Here is a 26,987-nt window from a genome sequence, read left to right as displayed (position 1 = left end):
AAGTCATTTAGAATGTTTTTAGAGCATAAACAGTAGTGTATAGGATTTCCTAAAAGCGCGCGCCTGCGAGTTTACGAGCCTACGGAAACCGCGGCAGACCAAACCAGATGAAAGTGCGCCCCGGCTCCAGCGCCACTGGAAAAATCCATGTTGATGCCTTCTCACCAGCTTTTTTTCTCACCCAGCTGCCCCTGCTGTCCTCTATAACTTAAATCACACACAACAACTCAAAAACAAAAAAACACTTCCCGTACTTGTTTACCAGCAACGGCAATTGTTACAGGTCCGAATTTGGGGTTTCTATGGGTCAAATGCAAGTTTTATGCTTAGTGACACCGACTTATGGTTACTGTGGCCGAAAGGGAAAGAATAAGCGAAAAAGTTAATTTTTCAAATCTTTATTGTATAAAATTAAAATGCAAATGCGAACATATAAAATTTTACAGGAATGTAAACGTACAGGAAGTGACAAGAAACAAACCAAATAAATGGAAAGTTTTTAGTCCGCCCTCACAAACACTTAAAATTAAAAAAACAATTCAACCTGAGCAGACTAACAAAAAAATAATTAAAGAAAACAAACTCTAAAGGACAACAGGAAGCAATGACAACCCTGTCAAAACAAAAATACAAAATTACCAAATGCCCATTTAAACACTTTAATCATATCAGTCTAACCACATTAAAACACTACTTACCAGTGTCACTTAAAACAGTAAATGTAAAAGTCTACCTGAGGGGTCGAACAACCACACGCTCAGGTAATGCTACCACCGGAAAACCAATAATGCAACCTTGTATAAAAAACACCAAATCAGCATGAACTCATTGAAGAGGATCAACTTAAAACAGTTTCCTCCCAACCTGCCCCAGCCAGCCAACAGCATGGAACAACCACACCCCTGCTCCCAGACATAGGAAGTGAACTCCTGGTTACCACCCTTACAGGTTCCCCTCTATAGAGGCTCAGGCTACGGAGAATGCAACACCTACTGGTGCCACTTGTTACACGTCACCTTGGTATGTTTTACCAAATTATCACTGGTTTTGGTCCTGTGATGAATGTCTCTTATCTGACATGTTCAACCAATGCTTTTGGAAAGTACCTTTCTCCACAGTGACCCAACACCAAACTAAATATATCAGGGACAAACAAAGAGTGTTTCTTTTTGACTGCCTTTCAAATGCTTAAAAATGTTCTAGGTCAATACACATCTAAACTCCACAGCAGAAGGCCAAACCACCACCAAAACTAGACGTGTTGACATAATTTTAAGGAGAAATGTTTTGTATTTATGCAGTAAGCATAACACCTGGAATATGTAGAATAGGAAGCCTTAATAATCTCCATATTAGCTTAATAATTTGTAAAGCTACTTGGGATATATTCTTTAAACACTTCTTTTCATCTGTAGATAAGGCCTTCTGAGAATTTGGTATCTTGTTTTCACATCATTTTACTTTATATTATGTTTAATATCAAAAATGTAGTCGACACATGGACAAATTGTTTGTCATCCTCTTTTAATTAAACAGAAAAAATTTATGGAAACAGAGGAATAAATTAATTCAGACAAAAGTAATTAAAAAAATGAAAATAACAAAATAAAAGTCATACATTCAGCTCAACAGCTTAAAAACAAAACAAAAACTCATGAAACAGGACTGGAAAAATCATGGTAGCCCTAGAAAAAACCCTGAAAATAAAGTGACAAAATGGACATCTTAAATCAAGGCCTGTCCATTAATTAGAATCACAGGGGTCTAATATCGTCAGTCAGTCAGTGGGCCTATATATGGGGCTACAGGTAGTCGATGTGCTATTTATGGTTGGTGACATGGTGTGTACCACACCCAACCAACTTTCTTGGTACGGCTGCAAGAGAAAAACTTGATGACAAATTAAAGAGATAGATAAAATGAATGTACCGTAACAAAGCCCAGAAAAAATTCTAAAGACGTTAATGGTGAACTTCAAGCACAAGGAACATAAGTCATTGTACCATCTAAAATTGCACCATTTAGCCGAAGTGGACTCAATGAGAGACAACCAAAGACAACACCATGCTGAAACAAAACCCAATAAAAATCTGAAATTTGCCTAACTACATGTTGACAAGTCACACGGCTTCTCTGAGAAATTTGCATGTACAGACAAGACAGAAACATTACTTTTTTGCCAAGGCACCTCAGCTTGATGTTGCAAGGGGTTCCGTTATGTTCTGGACTACTTCGTCTGACAGGGGGTGTCTTGAATCTCTGCAGGATACAATAAAATCTCAGGACTATGAAATGATTCTATGGAGAAATGTTTGCCAATTGTCAGAAAGCTTGGTCTCAGTCACAGAGTTTGGGACTGACCCAAAACTCAGCTAAAAACACCCACGTATGGCTTAGAGGAAAACACTGGAATATTCTGAAGTGGCCTTCCATGAGCCCTGACCTAAATCTTATGGAGGATATTTGGAAGGAGTTGAAACATGCTATGTGGAACAGGCTCCCTTCAAACCGGGGGTTGGGGGGGTTGCTCATGAGGAGGGGGCCAAAATACTTGCTATCGACAGTTTCTGGAATTGTTTACAGTTAATTCTTCAATAGATTGTGCAACAAAATATCAAGTTAATGTTACCATCCTTTTTCTCCAGGCCTGTTTCATAAGTTTATTTGTTTAAATCCTTCTGGTGAATAATAGTTGAAGATCAATGTCAGACCTTGATTTTTTACATTTTCATAGGTTTTTTTTATTTATTTTTATTTTTGTAATATTCAAGTTATTTCTGTGACCATTGTGGGTTTGTCTTTCATTAAACAAGGGGAACCAACAATTTTTCTCATATGTGTACAGTTATGTTTCAAAAGATAAACTCTAGCCAGGAGCTTGACTATAAGCACAGTATTAATATTTATTAAATCCTTTTTTTTCTGCTGTGCTTTTCATCATCAGTTTGTCATGGACTGCTAAACACTTTGAGGAATTCTCGTCAAATCCCTACATTATATGCTTTTGCTAATTAGCAAATGTTGGCAAGCTGATGTGCCTAGTTAAGTTGGCAGAGTGTGTCAACATTATCTACAGATAATCAGCGTTGCAAGTGTAGGCACCACACTACAGTCATACATATGATGGACATTATTTGGCAGTGTTGAAGCAGATTGTTTCATTTGCAGAAAATGCATTTAACAGCCAATTTGTTACATAAACAGAGCCTCTCAAAACTGCTAACACTAATCTCACATTTTGTGATTCTACGACCCTAGATGTCAGGGTGTTTCCCTGAGAGAAAATCACATTTTTTACAGCTTTTTTTTTTAATGAAAGAAAAATATTTCATCTTTTATTCAAATTGTTTTTCAAATTAAAAAACAAGTAACTACATTTGTATTCCACGCTTTTACTCTGATATTTCAAAGCAAAATGCAGTTCAACCCCCTTTAGTCATTATAGAACTGGTCAATGGAGTTAAGTTGTAATCTTTCCTTCCACTACTGAGTGCCTTTGCTGTTTTTTTGCAAAAACATGACAATAAAGTCTATTGAAGATTGTGATTATATTGTGACAAAATGTGGAAAGTTCTAGTATTATCCCCTTGCCGAATATTGTAAAAGCAGTGTTTATTGTTAATATGTTCTACATGTTGTATTTAATAGTAAAAGGAAACCTACTTTGTGTAAAGTTTACCTGCTTTTAAATTAAGGCCTGTAGAGGTTGTTAAATTTAATGAACTGTTGATAAAAGAAAAAAGCCTCCTCTCATTTTGGTTCCTGCTCTGTCCCATTATTTGAAGCAATCATTGAAACACTGTCACATTTTTATATGCTATCTTACTACACTTGTTTAATTATATTCATTTTCACACGGCATTCAGTTCCACAGCCCCTTCCCAGACTCACATTTTATACTTTTTTCCTGGTGTCAATTTTTAAAGCTCATGGTAAGCTTGTGGTCAAAAGACAATGTTATACTCTGTGAACAGCTCAGACAAGCATGCAGAGAGTTCTAACTAAAAGAAGCTTAGCAAAACTGCTTTATTAAGAGTTAAGAAAGAATTGTTCAGGCATTTTGAAGCACATGCCAGCTCAGATCTGACATCTTCAGATAGCCTTGCTAGATTTTAATGAAGCTGTACATTTTTTTTATCTCATCTCATGCATAAAATATTTTACTCACCTTCAGTTGAAGTTCAGGACTCAAAAGCAAAAAGATATTACATTTTATTAGTTAATAGGAATCTCCAAAAACTACAGGGATATATACAGTGTAAATTGTTCCCTTTGTGTGAGATAGATTCAGAAGGTGATAAGCTCTAACAACACAGTTCTGTAGCAAAGCAGTTCTTCCAAAATTTTTATTTGACTAAACTTAAAACAGACGACAAAGAAAAACCATATGCCTCCCTTTAAAAAGCTTTTTTCTTATGTGTGAATTCTTGATTTAAAGGCTTACTTGTAATGCTATCTGGTAGCTCGTTGTCATGCACTGCATGGCTTTTTCTGCCTTTGGTTATGCAGTGCTCACTGGTGTGAGCAACACCAGAGTCTCTTTCAAACACAGCAAAAGGTCAAAATGAAAACCTCTAGAAAAGTTTCCACTGAATTTCCAGAGTGTAATATTGACCAACTGTGTTTTAATTTTATAATTGTTTTTAAAAATTTTATATATTATTTTTTTTATATATATTATTTATATAATATATATTATGACAAATTATAAAACATATTCATCCATCCATCCATTTTCTGACATGCTTAATCCCAAGTGGGGTCGCAAGGGGTGCTGGTGCCTATCTCCAGCTGTCTAAGGGCGAGAGGCTGGGTCCACCCTGGACAGGTCGCCACTCCATCGCAGGGCAATATATACATATATATATATATATATATGTATATGTGTGTAACTGAACTCTATTTATTCTAGATTATCATTTCTTTTCTCATTTATTATTTATGATTACAATGTTTTATATTGTTCTATATTGTTAGGAATCCAGTTTGTGTGGGTTGTGTTTTTGTTTGTTTTCCCTCGACCACCAGGTGGCGCCTGCTTCTCATTGGCCTTCTCACACACCTGCGGATGGTTGCCTCATTACCGGAGGACTCTTAAGCTGCTGACTGCCACTACCTCGACGCCAGAGTGTTTGCCAGTTTTGGGTACACTAGCCAAGCTGAGTTTTGCTGAGTCAAACTGAGTTTTTTTGTCACCTGAGTCTTAACCTTGTTGTTTTTTGTCTTCGCCTCTCGGCATGAAGTCTTCCTGCAAACTGGATTTTTTTGGACCTTTTGCCCCTGGAAGGATTGTCTGAGCGTCAATCTGAGCTGGGGGTTCAAACTGGAGGTTTGGATCTACTTTTTGCCAAGGATTGTTTGGGCTTCACACTGAGCAGGGGATTCATCTCCACAAGAAACCGTTCAAGTACTGTACCATAGGAAATCTAAGTGGCAGTCAGCTCCTCCGCTCCTCAAGGAAGCACCTCAACCTGCGTAAACCCTGTCCGCCCTCCAACGAGCAAGTCTATTACTGGAACAACCCACACCGACTGGATTCAAAGAGACTCTTTTTCTGGAAACATGAGTCCTGTTGCCTTTTTTCCCTTTTACAAATTGAAACACAAATTTCCCTCTGTGCCTGAACTAACCACAGGATCTTCCCCTTCACTTTTCAGTCCTGGCTCGCCAGTGTTCAGAGCAGCACTGGACCCTTCTCTACCAGTTCATAATAAACCTGTAAAACCTTCTCCTGGTCTCTCTGTTTGGTTTTCTGCATGTGGGTCAGTTCTTTGGATAAAATCATGACATATATAGCATTATTAATAGCTCTGTCCAACTTATTAATTTGGATAAAAAGCTTATATTTTATTTGTGTTTGTGCCATAATAATGATAATAATAATTATCTCAGTTAGCATAGCATTACTAACACCTACATCTGTATGCATCCTCTGGTCTATATTCTGAGTAGCTCCTTTACATAATGGGAAATGTTTTTAAAAGCTGCCAATAATTCTTATTAGAGGGTGAAATTGTTGTTATATAGGGCTTATTCTTGTTGAGGTTTGCTTTGATAGGGAAAAATATATTTCTTCTCTATGGATAAGTACTTTACATGTTTTACCCTCAGTTTTCTTTACAATTTCCAAGGAGCCATGACGTGCAAAAATATCTGAATTAGATTAACAATCATATTTTTATGACTGTTTTCAGGTTTCCAACTGTTGTGCATAAAGCACGTGTCCTTTTGTTATGTTCACAGACAGCATGAAGCTAATTGCAGAGAAACAAAATGCACAACCTGCTAGTGGTTACAGCCTGCATGCTGTAATTAAAATTTGATTGCAATCAAAGGTTTTTAAACAGTGGCATCGGTTAAAGGAGTTTGCCCCGCAACTGGAGGGTTGTAAGTTCAAGCCCCGGCTTTCAGTGCCGTTGTGTCCTTGGGCACAACACTTCCCCCGCATTGCCTACTGATGGTGGTCAAAGGGCCTGGTGGCGCCATTGTATGGCAGCCTCACTTCGGTCTGTGAGCCCCGGGGCAGCTGTGGCGTAATGTAGCTCACCACCATCAGTGTGTGAACGAGTGAATGACTGAATGAATGTAGTGTAAAGCTCTTTGATCAAGTCCTCTGACTTGAAAAAACACTATATAAGTACAGGCCATTCACCATTTAGATACAGGATTCTAAAATACATTTTCAAATAAAAATATGGAATAATGGAATAATAAACAAATGCATTTCCTCATTAATAATTCAGTTCAAAATGTAAAATTATAACATTCCAATTGGATGATTTAAATGTTACATTTAAAATGTCTGTTTTGGTTTTTCAGGACTCTCTTTATCCTTTGTATTTGTGAACATACTCAAACCTTGTTGCAGATTATCTGTTCTCAAGTCCTTTGCAGCCTTTTGTAGCCTCTTTTGCAAAGTACTGTATGTATTTAGACAGTATATAGTTCAATATTTAATACATTTTTTAATCTTTGATTTTACAGCATATTCCTTTGAAACTAATAAGGAACTTGGAGCCAATCATTTTTGAATTGGAATAAAACAATTAAGACAATTACATGCAAAATATGTGCAAATATTTTTTTAATTCTAATTTTAAGATAATAAACAAATTTTATCGTACAAAAGCAGAAAACCCCATGACATCTATCTTCTGAACAGGTGGTCTATAGAAACGCAGGTATGAGTTACCCATGCTGTGGTTGAGCCAATGCATGGTAGACATGTCTGATCTGTGAAGACTGAGCAACCATCCATGAGATTCCACAGCCAGGCTGGCGCCACAGTCTGCAGCTTTGCTAAACAAAACTAGCAACACTTCTCCTTCCACACTTAGAGGTGTCGCTTGTATTTACAGCCAGAAACTCTGCACCCCTCAACATGCAGCATTACATCACTAATCTAAAATCAGATGGCAGCATATAAACATTAATTTCTGTCCCAAGGAATTTGCACCTGCTTGAAGTCCTCTTCATTCCATTTTGGTCTCTGGAAAAGGAAATATGGATAGATTCTCAGAGTTTTGTTGTAGATTTATATGAATATATATTGGCGCATAATGAAGAATAGTAGCAGCTGTTGGAGTATGCAATACATTCTGGTGGTAGACAGGATGATGCAACTACTTTGACCTGATTTTTTGTATACAAGAGCCAGCATGTATTTCTGTAAGGATTTTCCTGGGACTCAACGCAGGAGGCATGGAGCCTTACAACCTAAAAAAAAAAGGGTAAAAAACACCGCGAGACCATCTTCTGGTAGGGGGAGGAGGGTCTAAAATAAAACCAGCTGTCACTGTCTGCTCGTTGGACAGAGGTGAACATTGCACTGGAGCTGGTCTCCATCATTGACTGGGATTTTTCTTCTTGCTTGGAAGACCCTGCAGGCCAGGGTGCAGAGGGCTCTTTGTGGAATTCTATTTGCTGAGATCATATTTTTATAATTCAACACCATCCTTACCTGGTAGGTGCTGATAGTTCTTGATAATTTGCTTTTGTCTGATTCTGGCTTTCAAGTTTTGTATTTGTCTTCATTTACAAATAGTTAAGGGCTGTCACTGAATTGTTGATGCTGAATATTTTCCCTAACATATTGCAGGATTTGGGAGCAAAATACACACTGAGATGTGACTAAAATGAGAACCTAAAAGAACTTTCAGCCCAAGGACAGATCAGGAAAAAAGTCTGTTAAGTTATTCAAGGAGCTAAGCTGTTTGTTTTCATGAAGGCCAGACCTTCTGGCTGTCAAGACTCTTTATTTCCTCAGAGCCAGTTCATGAAACAAGGAATTTGAAGATTAATTGAAAATGCGTTCTTAAGTATAAGGTCGTCATTGCAAGTTTCTAACATCCTTTTGGAAAAAGGACTCTGACCCCCCAGCTTTCCTCTGTGTTTCACTGAGAAACAAGACCCATGATGGTTAAGTCTAAAATAACCTGGATTTATTTTTGCAAGTACATGGCGCCGAGATAACTTCACTTTCTTGATATTCGAGCTCTTGTCCCGACCCAGCCTCCCATGTGATAGACTGGCACTGTTGACATATTTGAATTTTTTTAGTTACTACCCAGAAAATTTCACTTAGCAGAATCCATTCTCACCCAGTATTTTGCCAAAGATTTTTTTTACACATCCATCCTTTAAACCCTAAACTGAAACACGTAAAATTACAATTTATCATCATAAAAGCAATTTCCTCCATGTTTATTTGGGTTGTATTTGTCAGTTGCTACTGCAACTACTGCATAGAAAATCTGAGTAAATTTTGATCAGTTTTAAAGGACATTACCCTATTTTAGATAACACAGTTTTAATAGTTTATTTTCCTATTGTTACAAGCAAATTTTTAACAGCACATATTACCAGATAGGAGAAGAGTGTAAACTTTGGGTTTAGAGTCTTTGGAGTTTATCAATTAGAGAAAAAAAAAACAACACTTTTTCCTAACAATTAGAAATAAACCCAAAAGAGCAGCTAGGTTGTTTATTTTTAAACAGCCGGCAATGTGTCTTTCAGACAACCAAATTAAATAAATCCAATCCGATTTAGATCTTAAATAAGATCTGCAAGCAAGGTTTGCAAAATCTTTTTGTGCAACAGTTTCAATCTGAATCTTGAGTACCTTAAAACTTGAAATGATATGAGACATAGTTTCATAGGTCATGAAACTACAGGGGTACTCATTAATTTTAGAGTTTAATAAATGGAGCTATACATTATAAATAGATTACCACTATCATTCACCAGCAACTCAATATTTCTTCTAAGGAGGCATAAAGTAAAAATTCCAGTAAATCATGATAGCGACTGACATTGTACAGTTGTTTATCACTTTTTAAATAAATCTTCCACATCCTGCGAATAGCTGGAAGCCAGAAGTCAGGTGTGCAACTGATTATAATTGTGAGCCTGCGGACAATTAATTTGTTTGCAGCATTAGGACTTGTATGGTATTTTCTTTAATCTTTTAAACTATTAATAATTTTTTTTCTCTCCTGTACTAACTTTACATGCTTGTTTCTTTAGCTAAATATATAATATATTATTGGTTTTAAATTGCTGGAAAAAAACAGGTAATTAAGATTTTGCACATTTCTTGTATATGTCTACCTCAGCCGCTGGCAGTGCAGGTTCAACCAGAGCAGGATATCCCGAAAGTTTTAAACCAGAGGAATCAGGATTCACTCTGTGGACTCAGTCTTCATCCCGCAATCTAACTTTGAGGCTATATCCCAGGCAGCTGTCCCATAGCGAACAGACCACACCATCACCAACAGGGTATTCCAGCCTTTTGATTTGCACACTAAAGCCATCTATCAAGCAAGCTGCTTTCATTTTGTACCGGAATATTTAAGCTACACTAAAAAGGCAGATATACTGCTTCTTTTATATTGGTTTGTTTCCATGTCCTGTCAAGTGTAATACGCATGATGCATAGTAAGACTGCTTACACATTGTGATAATTATTTCTATTGCAACTAAATCTTACAGGAGATAAATAAAATAGAAATACCTGTTAAAATCCCCTTCACATCTGTGACTGTGGGTCAGTTTTTGCATTATGCTTTGCATGAAAATAGCTGACTTATCAGGAGATAGCTCACAGATTTAAACAACTGTTAAGGAGTTTGCATACCAATCTGCACAACACTGACTGCCTTTTATGTTGCTTGCATCCCAGTAAGAAAATCCCTACTTAGTAGCCATGTGACTGTAAAAGTGGAAGCAGCTAACAGTGTTTCCTGCTTCATTAGGTCATGGAGGACTCGGAGGTCTGTTCCCTACCTGGGGGACTTACAAGCATGAGGAAACAAATTCATACCCAGGAAGCTGCAACATCACACACTGTAACTCAGTTCCAATTTCAACACAGAACTGAGCAGGTACAAAGATGAATTAGGATCTTACAAGACGCTCTGGGGGAAATAAGCTGCAAAGTGTGTTTTGTAAGGACCTTGGCTGGTTTCTGATGCATCTTAACCTTTAATATTTGAATCATGTAAATGGGAGTTTTATAAATAGAATAATGAACTGAGTTGTTGGTGAGGTTGTATGCATAGTTCCTTACAAAAATACAAACATCTCTTTAATGTTTTGCATCAGTAATTGAAGAAATTTCCCAGCAGGCACTTCTCGTTGATGTACCATACATACCATAAAGACAACTTAGCGTGTCTGCTGGGATTTATAGTAGGTTCTTTTGGTATGAATCAACAGAAAGTAGCTTTTTTTATATATATAATTTTTAAACACAATAGTGTGGTTAGCTGTTGCATTCTTCCGTTTTCATTCTAATACCCCTAAAAAACAAGGCATTCATGGTCACCTAATTAGTAAAAAATATAGCTGTGCCAAATTTTATTAAATGCCAAAAGTATAAACAACTTATTTGCCGAGTCCTTGAGGTTTTATAGAGAACATTAATAAACTAATAGCACTATAAAGCCAGTGATATACTTATGATGACTTTAAAAGCAGATTTTAAAGTTAGTTCGAGCAGTGCACTTGTACTCCGAGAAGGTTGCAAGTATTCGGTTCGAACCCTACAGTCTACAATCTGGGGCAAAACCTTTAACCCCACACCCCTCCCAAGGCTCCACACGAGGGAAGCCCACTGCTCCCCAAGGGGATGGGTTAAATGCAGAGGTAAATTTCTACAATGTAAAAAACAATAAAGTTCAGTTATTATTAAGGTTGTGTAATGGTATTTCAAGCTTTAACACTGCAAGTCTAAGCATTTATTCCATACCTCAAAACATAGGCGTATGGAGAAACTTTAACGCATGCCTTTCTGCATGTCAGAAAGTGTGAGAAAGTGTATTGGTCCAAAAACTAATGGTTTTACTCTCCCCTGCTTTGGGGAAATTTGTTTGCCATCCTCCAGGGGACATGAGAAAGAAGTGGCTCTTTCAGTGAGATTACATTATATTTCTTTGTCTTGATGCAGTCTTTGCCTCAAATGAAGGACTTTATGACTCTTTTTCACAATTTATGGACTCGGGCTTCTTCTGTTTTTATGTGGGTGCTGCTCTGGTCTGTTGTTGTGCAGAAAGAACAAAGCCAAAAAGCAAAGCTCTCAGTTTACCAGTATGTTTTTGTGCCCCTTAGCTATGATCATAACAAATTGATCATGACCAAAAGCGCAAGATCTTTGACAAAAGCTTCTGCCCTGATCTGCTCTTGCATGATAACTATTGGTTTTTTTCTCTTTGACCACTGGCCTCCTATGAAGTAATGTATAAGTGGTAAATCCCCTATAGCAGAGGTCACGGATAAGTGTACAGCAGTCATCAGGAATCAGGAAATTGGCGATATACCAAACTGAAATTGTTGTTCTCTACTTCAAAAAACACTCTAGATTCTTCTTTTTTTATTTTTTTTATTTAAAAAGTTATTTTATAGCATTGATGCATAAAAATCTCATTTTATTTCAGTGTTAAATTCTGTTTAAAATAACAGATTATAATTAAAATTGTCTTCGGGCCTTCACTGGTTGAGGATTTTCTGTATTCGCACTCCGCTGATTTTTTAATTGGTTACCCTTGCCCTATAGGGTTCAAACTGATGGAGCATTTTTATCAATATTTGACAGATATTCTCTGTCCAATCTGATAGGGTTTGAACAGTTTATCAAAGCACATTAGGTAGAGCATTTTGGCATCTAAATGTGTAAGCAAACACACACATGCTGGCTTAAGTACTTTGAAAATATTACAAACTATTGCATTGAGGGGCTGAATACACTTATGGTTGATTTTTTTTTTTTTTGTTTTACATTCAAATTCTTTTTTTCTCTCACTTAACAATCATGTACTATCACCCAATCTCAGCTAATAGAAGTATGTGTACATTTTAAAGTGAAGTAAGTAATTTCATTTTTCATCTGACTTCTGGCATTCCCTGGTTTACAATCAGGATTTGACTTGCTTAGTAAATTTCGGTTAGGTATATTATGCAGCCATCAATAGAGTTAAATATTTATGAGGTGGTATGTGATCTATCATCTTTGACAAATACCTTTTTTAACCCTTGCAGGAAATGTCAACCTCTGAGGTAACGTTGTCAAGTGGAAGCAGACAGGCTGTCCCTAGCTGTCAGCAGCTAAATGTCCAAGAAAGTATGGTATGCACAACATTTTTATCAATGTGTTCATGCTGCACTGCATCCTTGTTACTTTAGTGAAGTTAAAACTGATTATTATAGCATTTCTTGCCACCTAATCTTTATTATACAAAAAAGCACAAGATCTCTGCATATTTACATATATGTAAATGATCAAAAATAATGCTCTAAAGACCGAGATTAAAATCATTTATCATATATTTTGTTTATTTACTCATATAGATATGAATTTTAGGCTGTGTACTTAGAGTTATGTGCCTATTAGTTTGTGACATGCCTTTATCTAACCATTTCTTGTTTAAAACATACAGGTTATCTGCAGTAACAACAACCTGTCGTCAAGTTATGAAAACCACCAGAATGAAACAGGCAGGATGTTAAAAGATTAACATTTTTATGGTTGCTCTCTGTGGCCGGCCTTGATAGGCTAACATAAATATCTTCTTGGTTGTCATTTTTCCCCCAAGTATCAGAAGAAGAATTTCCAAGGTACACAACAAGGGAGCTGAGAGATCGCTTTGAAAGAACAATAGAAGAGGCTGCTGCTCAAAAACCAATTAAGGTAATCATTTTTAAAATATATTAAAATACTGATTTTGTTATAGAACACTCTAGACTTAAATTTTTTAGGCTTGGGAGATTGCAGAAATTAATATACGTAGTGAAGGCCCAATATGATTTTTACTGTCTACAATCTCCTATCTTAAATAAGTGATGGCAGTTAATGTGAAGACTGTAATGGCAGTTAATGTGAAGACTATCTAGAGCAGGCATCCCCAAACTCGGTCCTCAAGGCCCCCTGTCCTGCAGGTTTTAGAGGTTTCTCTGCTTCAGCACAGCTGGTTATAATGATTGCAGTAGACCAAAAGCCTGTTAATCAGCTTTCAATTAAAATTAGCTGTGCTGGAGCAAGGAAACCTCTAAAACCTGCAGGACAGGGGGCCTTGAGGACCGAGTTTGGGGATGCCTGATCTAGAGTGTTTGGAAGACTTGGCTGGTAGATGGGGGTAAAGAAAGGCTGTGTTTCAGTGTATGTTTAACTGTTACAGTTAATAGGGCAAAGGACTAGGGCCTTCCTAATTGATGTTTGTTTTTTTGTTTATTGTTTTGTTGGGGGGCGGGGGGGTCCTGTTTAGATTTAGCCTATCAACTTAAAAATAATAAAAAAAGGTCAACAAAGCTGCTACTTTGGACTAACGGCATCAAAAAGGAGAGGATATGGTCTGAAAAAGTGAAGGAAAAATGCCCTCAACGGTTTTTTTTTCCAATCTGCAAATTGTCAATTTTATTTATTATAGAAAATACACGTTTGCTTTTACCAAATATAGTTCAATGTATTCAATGTTTTACATAAACACATTTTAAATGATATTTTACAAAAAAATATTTTTATTCCCTACAAAGATTGGACGTGACATCAGTCAGTCAAAGTGGTCTTCAACTTTGAATCAAAGTAACAAGCTGACAAGTGAGGTGTGTAAGGAATTTGCTACTGAGACAACACATGCTTCAACAATGGATTATGAGGACTTTCCACCTCCTCCACCTGAAGATCTTCCACCTCCTCCTCCAGACTTACTACAATTGCCATCAGACAGTGTAAATATTCCAGTGAGCCCTCCCTCACATAAGCCTCTAGAGCCAGTAAACAAACAAGCACACAATCGAGAATCTTATTTCAAGCAGAAGGGTATGTCTGAGCTGAAACGTCTATACAAACATATTCATCCAGAGGTTCGGAAGAATATTGAAAAAGAGTTTTACAGTGAGTACACAGAAACAGAGAACAACCAGGTAGAGAGCCAAGTGTACACCTATGAGGAAGATGATGTTAGTCCTGATGATGTCTATGATGAGGAGTATGAAGAGTGGGAAGAGATACTCCCTGGAGAAGTCCAAGCAATGCGTTGGATGTTTGAAAATAAACCCCTGGATGCAATTAAAGATGAAATTCCCGATGATGATGAAGACAACAAGAAAATTACTAAACAGGAAATAATTGTGGGTAAAGATGTGAGGCGCACAGCATGGATGTTTGAGACCAAGCCAATAGATGAGCTGGGCTCACTGAATACCAACTCAATGGAATATAAAAACAAATTTAACAAAATTGACAAGGGTGATGTCCGTGCTGCAGCCTGGTTGTTTGAAACTCAAACCATGGACACTCTAAACAAACTGCACAAGGAGGAAGATTTGACCAAAGAGATTGTGTTTTCTGAAGAGGATGGAAATGCTTCTATTTACATGATTGATAGTAGCTTAATGGAAAGCCTGGGGCATACGGAGACTATTGATGAGAGACACATGTTGAGCCTGCGTTCAGTGTTGGAAGAGATCAATGGAGAAGTTAAAATAATAACCAGCACTTTTGACACTCAGTTTAAATGTGTCATTATGGGACAAGCAAGCCAGATTCTGGAAATAAAATCTGTGCGTAAAATTGAAACTGAACTGGAGAACTCTATAGCTTCACGTTGGCTTTTTGACACTCAACCTCTAGACCTGACAAAGACAGAATTTGTTCCTTTTAAACTTGTCTGCAGTCTGTCAATGGAGGATAGCAGCAAGGGAAATTGGGGTAGATGGCTGTTTGAGATAAAGACCTTAAATTCTATCAGTGATTGGAACAGTTTGCAAATGGAGAAAAAAGACGTTATCGGTGCTGAAGTGCGGAAGCACCGCTTAGTCTTTGAAACTCAACCAAAAGACTATTCCACTGATGTGAGATCTGAGTCTATTGAAGAGATTATTGGAGGAAATGTTAGATCTGCAAGAGATTTTTTTGAAAGCAGTCCTGAAGTAGCACGGAAGATAGGCCCTGAGGTTGGAAAACTAAGAGAGGTGGCAATAAAAGAAGAAATGAAAGGGGATGTGAGACACCAGAAGTGGCGTTTTGAGAGTCAGCCTCTAGAACAAATACGAGAAGAGAAGAAAGAGGTAGTTCGTACTGTAAATGTTGAAGATGACCTCATGCATGAGGATGGAACAAGCTGCAGGGCAGATGTTCGTAGGAACTGTTGGGTCTTTGAGACACAGCCAATGGATAAATTAAAGGATGACTCAAATACTTGCTCCTTGTCAAAAGAAGAAATTATTGCCGGTAATGTGAGATCAGCTAGAGAATATTTTGAAATGATTCCAAGTGAAGACCTGAAGGACTGGGTGGAAGTTGGGAAACTGAAAAAGACCATACAACCTAATGAGGAGAAGGGTGATGTGAGACATCAGAAATGGCTGTTTGAAAGCCAACCACTGGAGCAAATAAGAGAGGAGAAGAAAGAAGTAATACGAACGATTGACCTAGAAGAAATCGATAAAGTGGATGTGTCAAACTACAAACAAATCTTTGAGAGCATAGACGTAAACAAGAGCAAGGAATCTCAAATGATTGAAATAGAGGATGTTATATCAGGATCAGTCAAGTCAAATAAGAATCTGTTTGAATCAGCTGCATTGTATGCAATGCAAGATAGCTTAGGTCACTTCCATGAGGTAAAAACAGTACGTCGTGAGGAGATAGTTAAGGGAGATGTAAAAACCTACAAATGGATGTTTGAAACACAACCAGTTGATCAGTTTAATGACAGCATTGAAAAATACCAAATTATTAAGGGCATATCCAAACATGAAGTTTTGTCTGGCGATGTCAAGACTGCAAAATGGCTGTTTGAAACACAGCCTCTTGATGCAATTAAGTACTTCAGCAATATCGAAGATGAAGAAGCTATGGAGACCAGTAAAAACTTTGATGTTGTAAAAGGGGATGTAAAAACTTGCAAATGGTTATTTGAAACAAAACCAATGGATATCTTGTATGAAAAAGTAGAGCTAAAAGGTGAAAATGAATTTGAGGAAATATGTAAGGGAGATGTCAAAACCTGCACGTGGCTGTTTGAGACCCAAACACTTGATTCAATCCATGATGAAACTGAAACAGTTTTGAAGACACGCAGTATAAACCAAGAGAACATAAGAGGACAAGACGTGAAAATGGCTTGCTTTCTCTTTGAGACAGAAAACCTAGAGAGTTTGAGTGGGAATGAGAAAGGGTCTTACAAACATGTTACAGAGATAGACATTGCATCTGGAGATGTGTCAAGAAAAAAGTATATTTTCGAAAACCAAACATCAGACATCATGACGTCTTCTTCAGAAGAGGTAATGCAAAACCTCAAGAGAGTTCAGATCGAGGACATACAAAAAGGAAATGTTGTGAACTGTAAATGGCTCTTTGAGAACCAGTGCATTGACCAAATTCATGACAGCCAGGAGGAATGTATGAGTAGTCAAACTGTCAATGATGTACAACGAGGAGATGTCAGTAAGGGTCGCTTTATTTTTGAGACTTATTCTTTAGATAAAATCCACGAAGCTTCCTCTGAGACTGAAAAATTAGAAACATCCAAAATTGTCTTTGATGAGGAAGAGAAAGGTGATGTGAGAAATTATACAATGTTGTTTGAAACACAGCCCCTTTATGCCATACAAGACAGAGAGGGAAACTACCACGAGGTCACTACTGTCACAAGTGAGGAGGTGAAAAAGGGAAATGTTGTTGGAACTCGGTGGTTGTTTGAAACAAAGCCACTTGATGCAATAAAAGACACAGATGAGGTCTACATCATCAAATCTGTAACCCAGCAGGATGTGCAAAAAGGTGATGTCAGATCTGCCAAATGGAAATTTGAGACCCAACCTCTTGATAGAATTGCAGAAGAAATGAAACCTTTAATCAAAACTGTGGAGGACATTCAAGGGGGAAATGTTAGAGTGAATAAACAACGTTTTGAGACTGACAGCTTCCCAGAAGGATCTATTAGGACTGTTAATGTTAGTGAAATACAAAGAGGGGATGTCAGGTCTGCAAAGTGGAGATTTGAAACCCAGTCCATTGACAAAATAAGAAGCATGAGCTCTGAAAATCTAATCGAAACTGTTAAAAAGGAGGACGTTGCAAAAGGAGACGTTAAACATTCTGTCTGGCTTTTTGAGAAACATCCTCTTGACCATATCAAAGAAGTGGAGGAGGATGAGAACATATCTGTCATTCAAGAAGAAATTCCCAAAGCGGATGTAAAAACAACAACATGGCTTTTTGAAACAACACCATTTGATGGCTTCAGTGAGAGTAAGGTAGAAAAGACTGAAATATTGGGGAAAAGCATTAAGGGAACTCTTGAGGAACTTTACAGTCAAAAAATAGTAAGTTCAAAGGGAATACTAATTGAGGCTGATGAAATTGGCGATGTAAGAATGGCCAAATACCAGCTCATGAATAAGCAGACTCCAGAGATACAGAGAGAGGAAATCATCAGGGGCAATCTGCAGACTATTATGATGAACCTTCTGAACAGAGAGGAAAAAAATAAGCAGCAAATAGTCATAGAGTCAGAGGAGAAGGGTAACATAAGTTTGACTGTGGAGCAACTCTTGAACCGAGAGACAGGAAGCAGTATTGAAAAGGAGGACATTTTACATGGTGACATTCAAGAAGCCATCAACCAACTCCTAAGTGAGAGTGGATCAGCGAAACAGGGTATACTTATTCAAGAGGATGAAAAAGGAGATGTACGAATGACACTGTATTCCCTTCTGCATAAAGACCAGAGTATCAATGTTGAAAAGGAAGATGTTGTTAAAGGGGACATTAAGAGTGCTCTTGAAAGGCTTACTAGCTCAGACACAACAGATCAAGCAATAAAAATAAAGATAGATGACGCTGAAAGAGGAAATGTCAGTTTTTTCTCCACATGCATTGAATCTGGAGCTCTTGATTATCTCAAACAGCTGCAGTTGGGATCTGGTGAAACTCTAGATGAAGCAGCTCAAAAAGAGAAGATCATTGGGGGCGACATCAAGAATACCAAATCTATCCTGTGCCAACAACAAATGCAAATTGAGCGCACAGTAGAAGATGTTATACCAGGGGATGTTCACAATGCATTGAAAGTTTTCATGTCAGAGCCAACAGTCTCATTGGAAAGAATCCAGAAGGAGGAAATAGTTAAAGGGGATTTAAAAGCTGCTTTGAGCTCATTGTCTGAATCAGTAAATCAGACAGTGGTTGTGGAAAAGGAGGAGGTAGTAAAAGGCAATATCCCAAAAGCTCTGCGATGTTTGGAAAGGGCTCAGAGACGAAACAAAGAGGTGGAGAAGCCAGATATTATTCCAGGAAATATTAGAGGTGCTCTTAGATCTCTGGAGAAATCATCCACCTCAAAAGTTGGAGCTATTGTTGCTGAGGATTTAGTTCCTGGAAATGTAAAGGGTACCCTGAAATCCCTGGAACTGGCAAAGCAAGCAGTGAGGGAAGTTGAAAAAGAAGAAATTTTGCGAGGTGATATTAACATGGCAATGCAAAGTCTACAAGATGCCTCCAGTGAGAGGAAAATATGTCAGCAGGAAATAGATGTTCAAGGCGATGTCAAAGGAACCATTCAACTCTTCATGGAGCCCCCAGTATCACAAAGGACCCAACATAAATTCAGCCTTGAAGATGATGTAAAGGGTGACGTCAAATTGTCAATCAGGTCATTATATGAGACACAGGAGCAAACCCAACAAGAGAAAGAGGAAGTAATAAAGGGTGATGTTAAAGGCACAATCAAATCACTGATGGAAACAGCACGGCGGGAAACTCCCAAAGTCAGACATGGAGCATACAGAAGGGTTAAAGTCAAGCAAGGCCCCCCTGTGAAAAACCTGAAACCAGACTCCCAGAGGAACATACAAAAGATAAAAACAGCAAAACAAGTTGAAACATTTAAGGAAAATCAAGTGATCGCTAATCAGTCAGATAATGTTGAAATAAAGACATCCACAGTGGTAGAGCACAAAACTATTACCCAAAACCATGGCATAAAAACTGTAAAAACAGAGTTTCGCAATCTGAAATCTAACCAAAAAAGTATGGACAAACTGGCAAAAACAAAAGTAAAAACTGACAACTACTTTTTAAAGTTACAATCAGAGGAGCCTGATCTGCCTTTACCGCCGCCACCACCACCTGTTACAGAAGCTGAACTTCTTCCTCCCCCTCCCAGTCCTCTTCCACCAGCAGCTGATACTGACAGTGACCATCTTCCTCCCCCACCACCACCACTCACTGGGGAGCAAGATTTCCTCCCACTTCCACCACCTCAGCAAGAACTGGAAGGTATCAAAGTGCAGGCAGTCCCTGCTTCTCCATTAACAGCAAAGCGAATGACAGTGAAAAAGGTGAAAGCTCCTGCTTTGCATCCAGTTCCAAAGTTGGAGGCTAAAGTAGAATTAGGTAAAAAGAAACAGGTGCAGACAACATCTGAAAAAACTGCGCAGAAGACCCAAAATGAAAAAGAAGCATCCATGGACTTTTCAAAAAGAGTCTCCCATGAAGTCCTACCCTCACCCCCAGAAACCCCTAAACCACTTACAAAGTTTCACACTGTGCCTGTTAAATTTACACCACCACCATCCCCAATTCCACCAGCAGATTCACCACTACCGTTAAAGAAAGTTTACATTGCTCCCGTAAAGTTCACTCCACCACCTTCCCCTCCACCATTCATGAGAGGAAAAGCAAGTAAGTTCAACACACCATTAATAAAAGCAGAGGAGAAATACAGGAAGCTTAAGGACGAAAACACACCCCCAACCACTCCATCTCCCACTCTCACACATGATTCTGTTAGTGCTGCTTTTGAAATGCTGTCCTCTAAGGATCAAGCAAAACACTGTGTCTCAGGAATCATACAAGAAGGAAGTGAAATTACAAAAGCACAAGCCCACTCAGACTCCTCAGTGCAGGTTTTGGTATCAGATACAGCCCAAAGTAATGTTGAGTCTCAACATGAGAAAGTCTCTACAGGTTCTGCAGTTATATCATCTGCAAAACAGCAAATTATAACAAATGAGACCACTAAGATTGTTTCCAGTCAGCAGACCACATCCATCTTAGCTGTTGAACAACATTTGCAGACAACGACAAAAAAAACTGTAACTGTGTCATCTGATCAGATGGCACAGTCTGACCAGACTGATAAAGTCGAGACAGCTGTCCGTTGTGTAACTGGCCAAGGAAAGAAAGAAATTAAAACCCAAAAAACTAAGAGTTCCATCAAATCAGAAGATCAAAGAAAAGATGAAACCAAGACAAACCAAGTACTTAACAATGTTTCTAAAGATGAAACAAAAAACAAAAACCTGTCTTCAAATAAGAGCCAAGAAAATGTGTCAGATCAGCAAATCGAAAAGACGTCCACCAATGCAAAAGGAAAAGTGAGCAAACAAAATCAAAAGTCAAAAAAGAACAACAACAAACAAGAAGCACCAGTTGAGACAAGCAATTGCAATGAAAGTGAGAGGTGCAGTGTTTCAAAAGATTTCAAAGTGAAACAGCTTGAAGCAGCAGAGATAAAACCAGAAATAAAGGAAGATATTCCTATCCCTGCTCTGGCTGCAACACCTCAGATCAGTAATGGCAATCAGCTAGAAACTCAAGCTCCAACAAAGAAGAAGAAGAAATCTAAAAAGTCTAAAGGGGCTGCACAGCAAGGTCAGAGTAAAGAAAATGTCACTGAATCGAACACAGGAACAAAGAGACTAGCAAATGAAATGACTCAAAGAGCACATGAAACAATAGCAATCGGCCAAATTCACAAAGGTACAAAAGTGGAGCATGTTGAAATCAAGAGCGAGGCTATTACCACTGGCACAAAAGAAGATAAAAAGTCTCTGCAACAAAAAGCACCTCAAATACAACAGAAGGAATCTCAAAAGAAAGAAGTGACAGCTATTCAACAGAGCGCAAAGGAACAACCAAAAGAAAGCAGGAATGTCCCAATTACTGTGACAGGCAAGTCAGAGCAAAATGAGCTTGTAAATCTCACGGAGGAGAGAATAAAGGGATCTCAGAGACATGACGTGCAAGTGTTAATCTCTCAAATCACAGAGATACAAAGCAGTTCAGAGAACACTGTATCCAAATCTGTAAAAAGGCTGTTAAACTCAACGCCAGATTGGATCATCACTCCAGAAATGAAGCAAAAGTTGGAGCAAAGAGCTGCTGAAAGTGATGCTGAGAAAAATGAAGAAATTCTGTTGAATATTAGGAAACTTGCAGAATCCAAACTAATGGATCTTGCAGACAAAACATTTGAGATGCGCAAATGTGAGGGAGAAAAAGAAGGTTCCGTCTTGGTGGGGCAAAACATATCACAAATCAGTATTTGTTCCTCCAAAACAGAACAACAGACCTTTAAAAGCACCTCAAGTGAAATAAGGAGAGAAGAAAGGAGTTTGTGCAAATCCATCGACCTTCAAGCTCCATCACCCTCACTCAGAATGCGTCCTCCCTCTCCAACATTTATAACAATCGAGTCCATGCGAAGAATAGACTCGCCTCAAAGAGTGACTCCATCACCCACCCTGCTCCACAGACCGCCCACCCCTCCAACACCTCCACCACGCAGATGTGACACCCCAACATCACGAATCATGAGAATCACACCTTCACCAACTTTTGATAAGGCAGAAAATTTGGCTCGGCTCAAAGAAACTACAGCAAAGCTTTCGCGGGTTGTTACACCCCCACCATTACTCACCCATCAAATTACTGAGAAAAAATCTGAGGTGGTGGAAATGCCTACAGCTTTTCAGCAGCAAATCAAAATTGATTCTCAAATTATGGAAACTTCAGGGCAACTGATTGGGTCACTGAACTCAAACACAAACATCGCACAAACTATTTCGGAGAATGATGTGCTCCAAAAAGAGCCAAATGCTGCAGAGGATTCGGATGATTCTGATCTAATATCTGCTTCTTTCAAAGAAAAGCGGGATTTTTTTGAAGGGGCACAAAAAGCAGAGCTTAATAAGATCTCTGTGCACAAGGAGCCCATCACTCTCACTGAACGCCTGGGCCCTGACATGGTAGATTGTGAGGCAGAAAACAAAAACACAGAAAAAGATGAATCTCTCGGGTCAGACTTGTCAAGCTTTGTAAACAAAACTGAATCCCCAGAAGAGACCCTTTATAACAGAGAAGAACTCACCCCACCTGCAGAGTGCCTACACAGTGACACAGAAAGCTCAGAATGCGATAAAGAAAAAGCAGGCATCCTACAACAGGAAATGCCAAGTTTTAACATTCAAGCGATTAGAAATGTTTTTGAAATAGATAAGCAAAACTCCTCTGTTACAGAGGAGAGAAAAGATAAGGAGGAGATGGTGTCAATCCTAAGTGAAACAAGAGTAGACACCTCAGTCCTGGAAAGGCCTCAAGAGACCAAAGAAGGCTCAAGGCAAAGTACCCCCCTGCATTTTCTGAAAAGGAATACAGAAACAATCCTTGCACAACCTTCTGCCCTTGCAGAAACCAAAACAATCACAGAGCATTTTTCAGATGTTGATGAATTTGGCAACAAACTAACTGGAACAGTGACAGCTATCACTCAGCACTCCGAAAGCATCTCAACCTCTCAGGTCCCTTTTTCTTACGCCGATGCCGTGAAAAAGAAAGCTGCCAGGCGAGCAGAAACTTATGATGAGGATGCCACAGAAAAGCTGCTGAGAAATTTTCATAAAACATGGACAGAGAGCGAGACAGTTTTCAAGAACCTTGGCTACACTGTTTGTGAAGAATCATCGTCAAAAGCTGTGCTACATCAGACAACGACTGTCTCATTGGGTAAAGACCGCATGCCACGGAAAAGCAGAAATTAATAGCATGGACTATGTGCTTATGCAAGATTGTTTTTGCACTCTGTACAATGAAAAGCACCAACAAAGGCCTGACAGAGATGTCTGCAAATCTGCTAAAGAGAAATATGGAAACATTTCTGATATGCTACCTTTAATATCCCTCAGCCAATGAATATCATTGATTACATGTGAGCCATTACCCAATGTGGGTTGTTACATGAGTTGAGCTATGTATGCATGTGTGCCATTCCTTTAAAGCTTGAACTGGCATCTGTTCAGCTGTGTTGCTCAACAAGTGCATGGTTTCATGTTATGGCATGTTGCTGTCACTTGGTCCAAATATGGACTATTGTGCGCTATTCTTAGCTATTCTTATTCTCTGCTGCTGATATTACTGAACTCATAGCTTTGTTCAGAATCAATTATGACATAAACTGAAAAGAGATTATTTTAGATGAAATAAACTAAAATATTAAGGTTGTCCAGCTGCTACCTGATTTTTCAACCTTGCTTCATTTTTGTTTCTTCACTGTTTTCCTGTTTTGTTCTTCATTTTTAACATTACTCCCCCAATTTTGACGAAAACTACTTTTTAGGTTTTTTTTGTATTAAGCTTTTCTCTGTATTGTTTGCTCTTTAGAAAATCTTCAGGCAAAGCCTTACTAGGATCAACAAATTTATACCCAGTAATGAATCTTAAATCCTCACAAGATACACTAGGTTCTTTTGGTAAAGACTAACATTTTAGCAAACATATTTTTAAACAGTGGGTTTTTCAGTCGATACTAAAGCCCCTTTCTCATCCAAACATAGATTCAAATGCTGCTGAGCACATCTGAGATGAATATAACATCACACTGTATGTAGAAGATCCATTTATTTTCTTTTTTATTTGGTGAAATAATATGTGACAGCTGGAGATAGGCACCAGCACCCCTCACTACCCCACTTGGGATTAAGCGTGTCAGAAAATGGATGGATGGATGAAATAATATTTTGCTATATTAACAACATTCTGAATACTATCTCATTCAGTGCCTTTTAACTCAGAAATGCTGATTATGTTGTAATATAAATGTTGTATTATGGATTATGAATGTAAATTAAGCACCACTGGGATCAGATGAGGGTTCTAATCAAGGTTTATGTAAGATGATAACTACTAAAACATTTCACTATATTATTCTCAATATTCTACTGTACTCTTTCTTTTCTTTTTTACTATTGTGGCCAAATTTACACATATTGCAGAACTTTATTACATTATTTTTTTAATCTAACAAATCATATTTTAATCCAGTCTTTGAATATTATCCAGTTATTTAAATGCTGTTCAAAGCAAAGCTGTGAATTAGGGAAGTAAGAATGTATATTTTGAATCCTGTTATTATAGTATTAATTAAAAGAGCTTTGTAATGTGGTAGGACCCAATCTATCGGCAAGCTATTAAATTAATAAGCAGACAAGCAACTGCCTAAACTTCCACAAACTTCTCATACTAAAAATATCCTCAAGCACAAAATGTCTATTGAAGACTTTGGCTTGGCATGCAAAAAAAAGGTCACCATAGAGGTAAATGACTATCACAAGAACAATGCGAGTTTATTAAAATGCACTAAGATGAAATGCATCATGTTGTATTTCTTAATGCTAAACTTATTTCATTTTTCAGTATGTGCCATGCATCGCATTTAATAAAGTGTTGGATTGGGACCCATTAATGACTCTGTATCATTGACAAGTATAATCCTGATCTGCACATATGATTACTTACAATTGATATTAAGATCTAAATGATGACAAAGAACATAAGAAAAAAAGAAAGGTACATAAAATATTTATGTATGGGTTAACTAAGCTGCTACATAAATAAGGCAGTCAAATCTATGCACCTTTTATACACAATGTCACAAACCACTGTACAAGGAAGGTCACAAAGTTATGATAACATAAAAAGAATAAAATTAATAAAACTAGGATTTCATTTCTATTTTTGCTCTTTTTAAATTTTAAAATAGCACAATTTACCATAACTTCCTTTTTGATAACATTTAGATCTGAAATCGGATGTTAAGAGCCAACAATTACTCTGTAATTGAGTATATCCAATTTTACCAAAAACTTATTTTGCTTTTTATTGCTTTTTATTTATTTGATGACTACTTTCCACTTTCAGTGTTTTACTCAACTAAAAGATAGTGGAGGATTTTCTTTTTCCATCAAAATAAGTGGTAATCCTAATTGTCATTTATTCCGGTGATATGTTTACGTAAGGCCGTCCTACGTGCTCTTCCCCATTTTCTCTTACCAGTGGTGAGTCTAACATAGTGGAAAAATTGCAAATCTTTTTTTTTTTTAAGTAAGCTTGTATGAGTGATACAAACAGCATCTTTTAAACAGAACATGCATGAAGATAAATGGGCTCATGCATGCTCTTGCACACGTTTAATAGGCGCTCCCTCTCAGGAGGTACAGGGTTGTGCATGTGCATTTTCTAAAGTGGAGAGGGAAGGTCTTTTCGAAAATTCCCGAAAATCCTCCACTATACTTTTAAGTAAAAATGTTGGATGAAGCAACATTTTTGACAAGATAACTACAGATCCATAAAATTATATCACAACAGAATAAAATGTGGTACAGTTTTAAACCTGAAAATTTTTTATTTTTTTTTGGAACATTATGCCTTGTCTGAATTAAATAGTTTTTAGAAATAATAATAAAAAAAAAAAACTTCTGAGAAATGCATGTTTTTTATATGCATGTGAGTGGATCAGTGTTCAGCAAAAAATCTGTATTTTCATAACTGCTCTGAAAGGGACATTTAAAATATAAATATTTATTTTATCTTTATAATTTTTACTACAGTGCAAATAGTTTGCAAAGCTGCACACTTAGACTTCACAAACCTTATTTAATCTCTTTGGAAAGCAGATTCGGGTTCCGAGGTCGGAGCTCTGCACGATATGTTGGAGGAGGGCTTATCCGATGGATGCTCTGATGGTGGACAGAAAAAAGTACCATAAATCTTGTTTCTGCTGTGAGCACTGCAGAAATAAATTAAGGTAAATGTGAGATAAATGCAATGTTCCCTCCCTGAGGCAAAACAAGCCTCCTGATATATAAATGTAAATTATTTTCTTTGTATGGGTTCTGTTTTCTCTTTCAAATCAAAAATACGTAAACACTATTTCATGACAACAGAGTTGCAGAAAATATATTCTTTTCTTCTTTTTGCTTTTGCAGTTTGGGAAATTACGTCTCTCTCCATGGACATTTTTACTGCCTACCCCATTATAAGCAACTTCTCAAATCCAAAGGAATCTACGACAGTGGTCTTGGACAAAACCATCCTGGGGGAAGCACTGGACCAAACCCCCTTGAAGAAAAAAATAATTTGAGATATTCGATGCATAATTCAAATTCCGTTGATAAACCCCACAGAGTTGAAAATGAAATGACAAAAACATTTAATAAAAGCCAGCAGCACTGCAACAAAATAACCATTGTTTGGCCCCCACAGGGCGAACCACCAAAGAAAACCTTTAGTATAGAGGAAGACATTCAGCTGATAAAACCACAGTGGCCCCCTCCAGACAGCTCCCCCATGTCGCCCGATCTTCAACATAGAAAGGCTGTTCCCAGAAGTGTCCTTTGAAATGTGATTTTTCACTTTCAGATTGTAG

General features: G+C 37.8%; 1 protein-coding gene across 5 annotated transcripts in view; it reads left to right on the top strand.

Annotated features, from left to right (window-relative positions):
* Positions 1-26,754, top strand: part of xirp2 (xin actin binding repeat containing 2) — a 38,347-nt gene extending 11,593 nt beyond the window's left edge. The window contains exons 1-9 of one of the 5 annotated variants that reach the window (XM_015370463.1): positions 7,802-7,963; positions 9,615-9,777; positions 10,254-10,382; positions 12,535-12,621; positions 12,933-12,990; positions 13,089-13,183; positions 14,026-23,290; positions 26,233-26,366; positions 26,548-26,754. In XM_015370463.1, coding sequence (XP_015225949.1) covers positions 10,257-10,382; positions 12,535-12,621; positions 12,933-12,990; positions 13,089-13,183; positions 14,026-23,290; positions 26,233-26,327 — 9,726 coding nt within the window. In that variant the 5' untranslated portion in view covers positions 7,802-7,963; positions 9,615-9,777; positions 10,254-10,256 and the 3' untranslated portion in view covers positions 26,328-26,366; positions 26,548-26,754. Of the gene's footprint in view, positions 1-7,758; positions 7,964-9,614; positions 9,778-10,253; positions 10,383-12,534; positions 12,622-12,932; positions 12,991-13,088; positions 13,184-14,025; positions 23,291-26,232; positions 26,367-26,547 lie in introns of those variants that run through there. The other 4 variants (XM_015370465.1, XM_015370464.1, XM_015370466.1 and 1 more) reach the window with 4 other exon arrangements.
* The last annotated feature ends 233 nt before the right edge of the window (positions 26,755-26,987 follow it).

Source organism: Cyprinodon variegatus, unplaced genomic scaffold, assembly GCF_000732505.1.
Source record: "Cyprinodon variegatus isolate N-32 unplaced genomic scaffold, C_variegatus-1.0 Scaffold46, whole genome shotgun sequence".
In the NCBI taxonomy this organism is placed as follows: domain Eukaryota; kingdom Metazoa; phylum Chordata; class Actinopteri; order Cyprinodontiformes; family Cyprinodontidae; genus Cyprinodon; species Cyprinodon variegatus.
The sequence above is the reverse complement of the archived record's forward strand: the minus strand, read 5'-3'. Positions and strand labels throughout refer to the sequence as shown.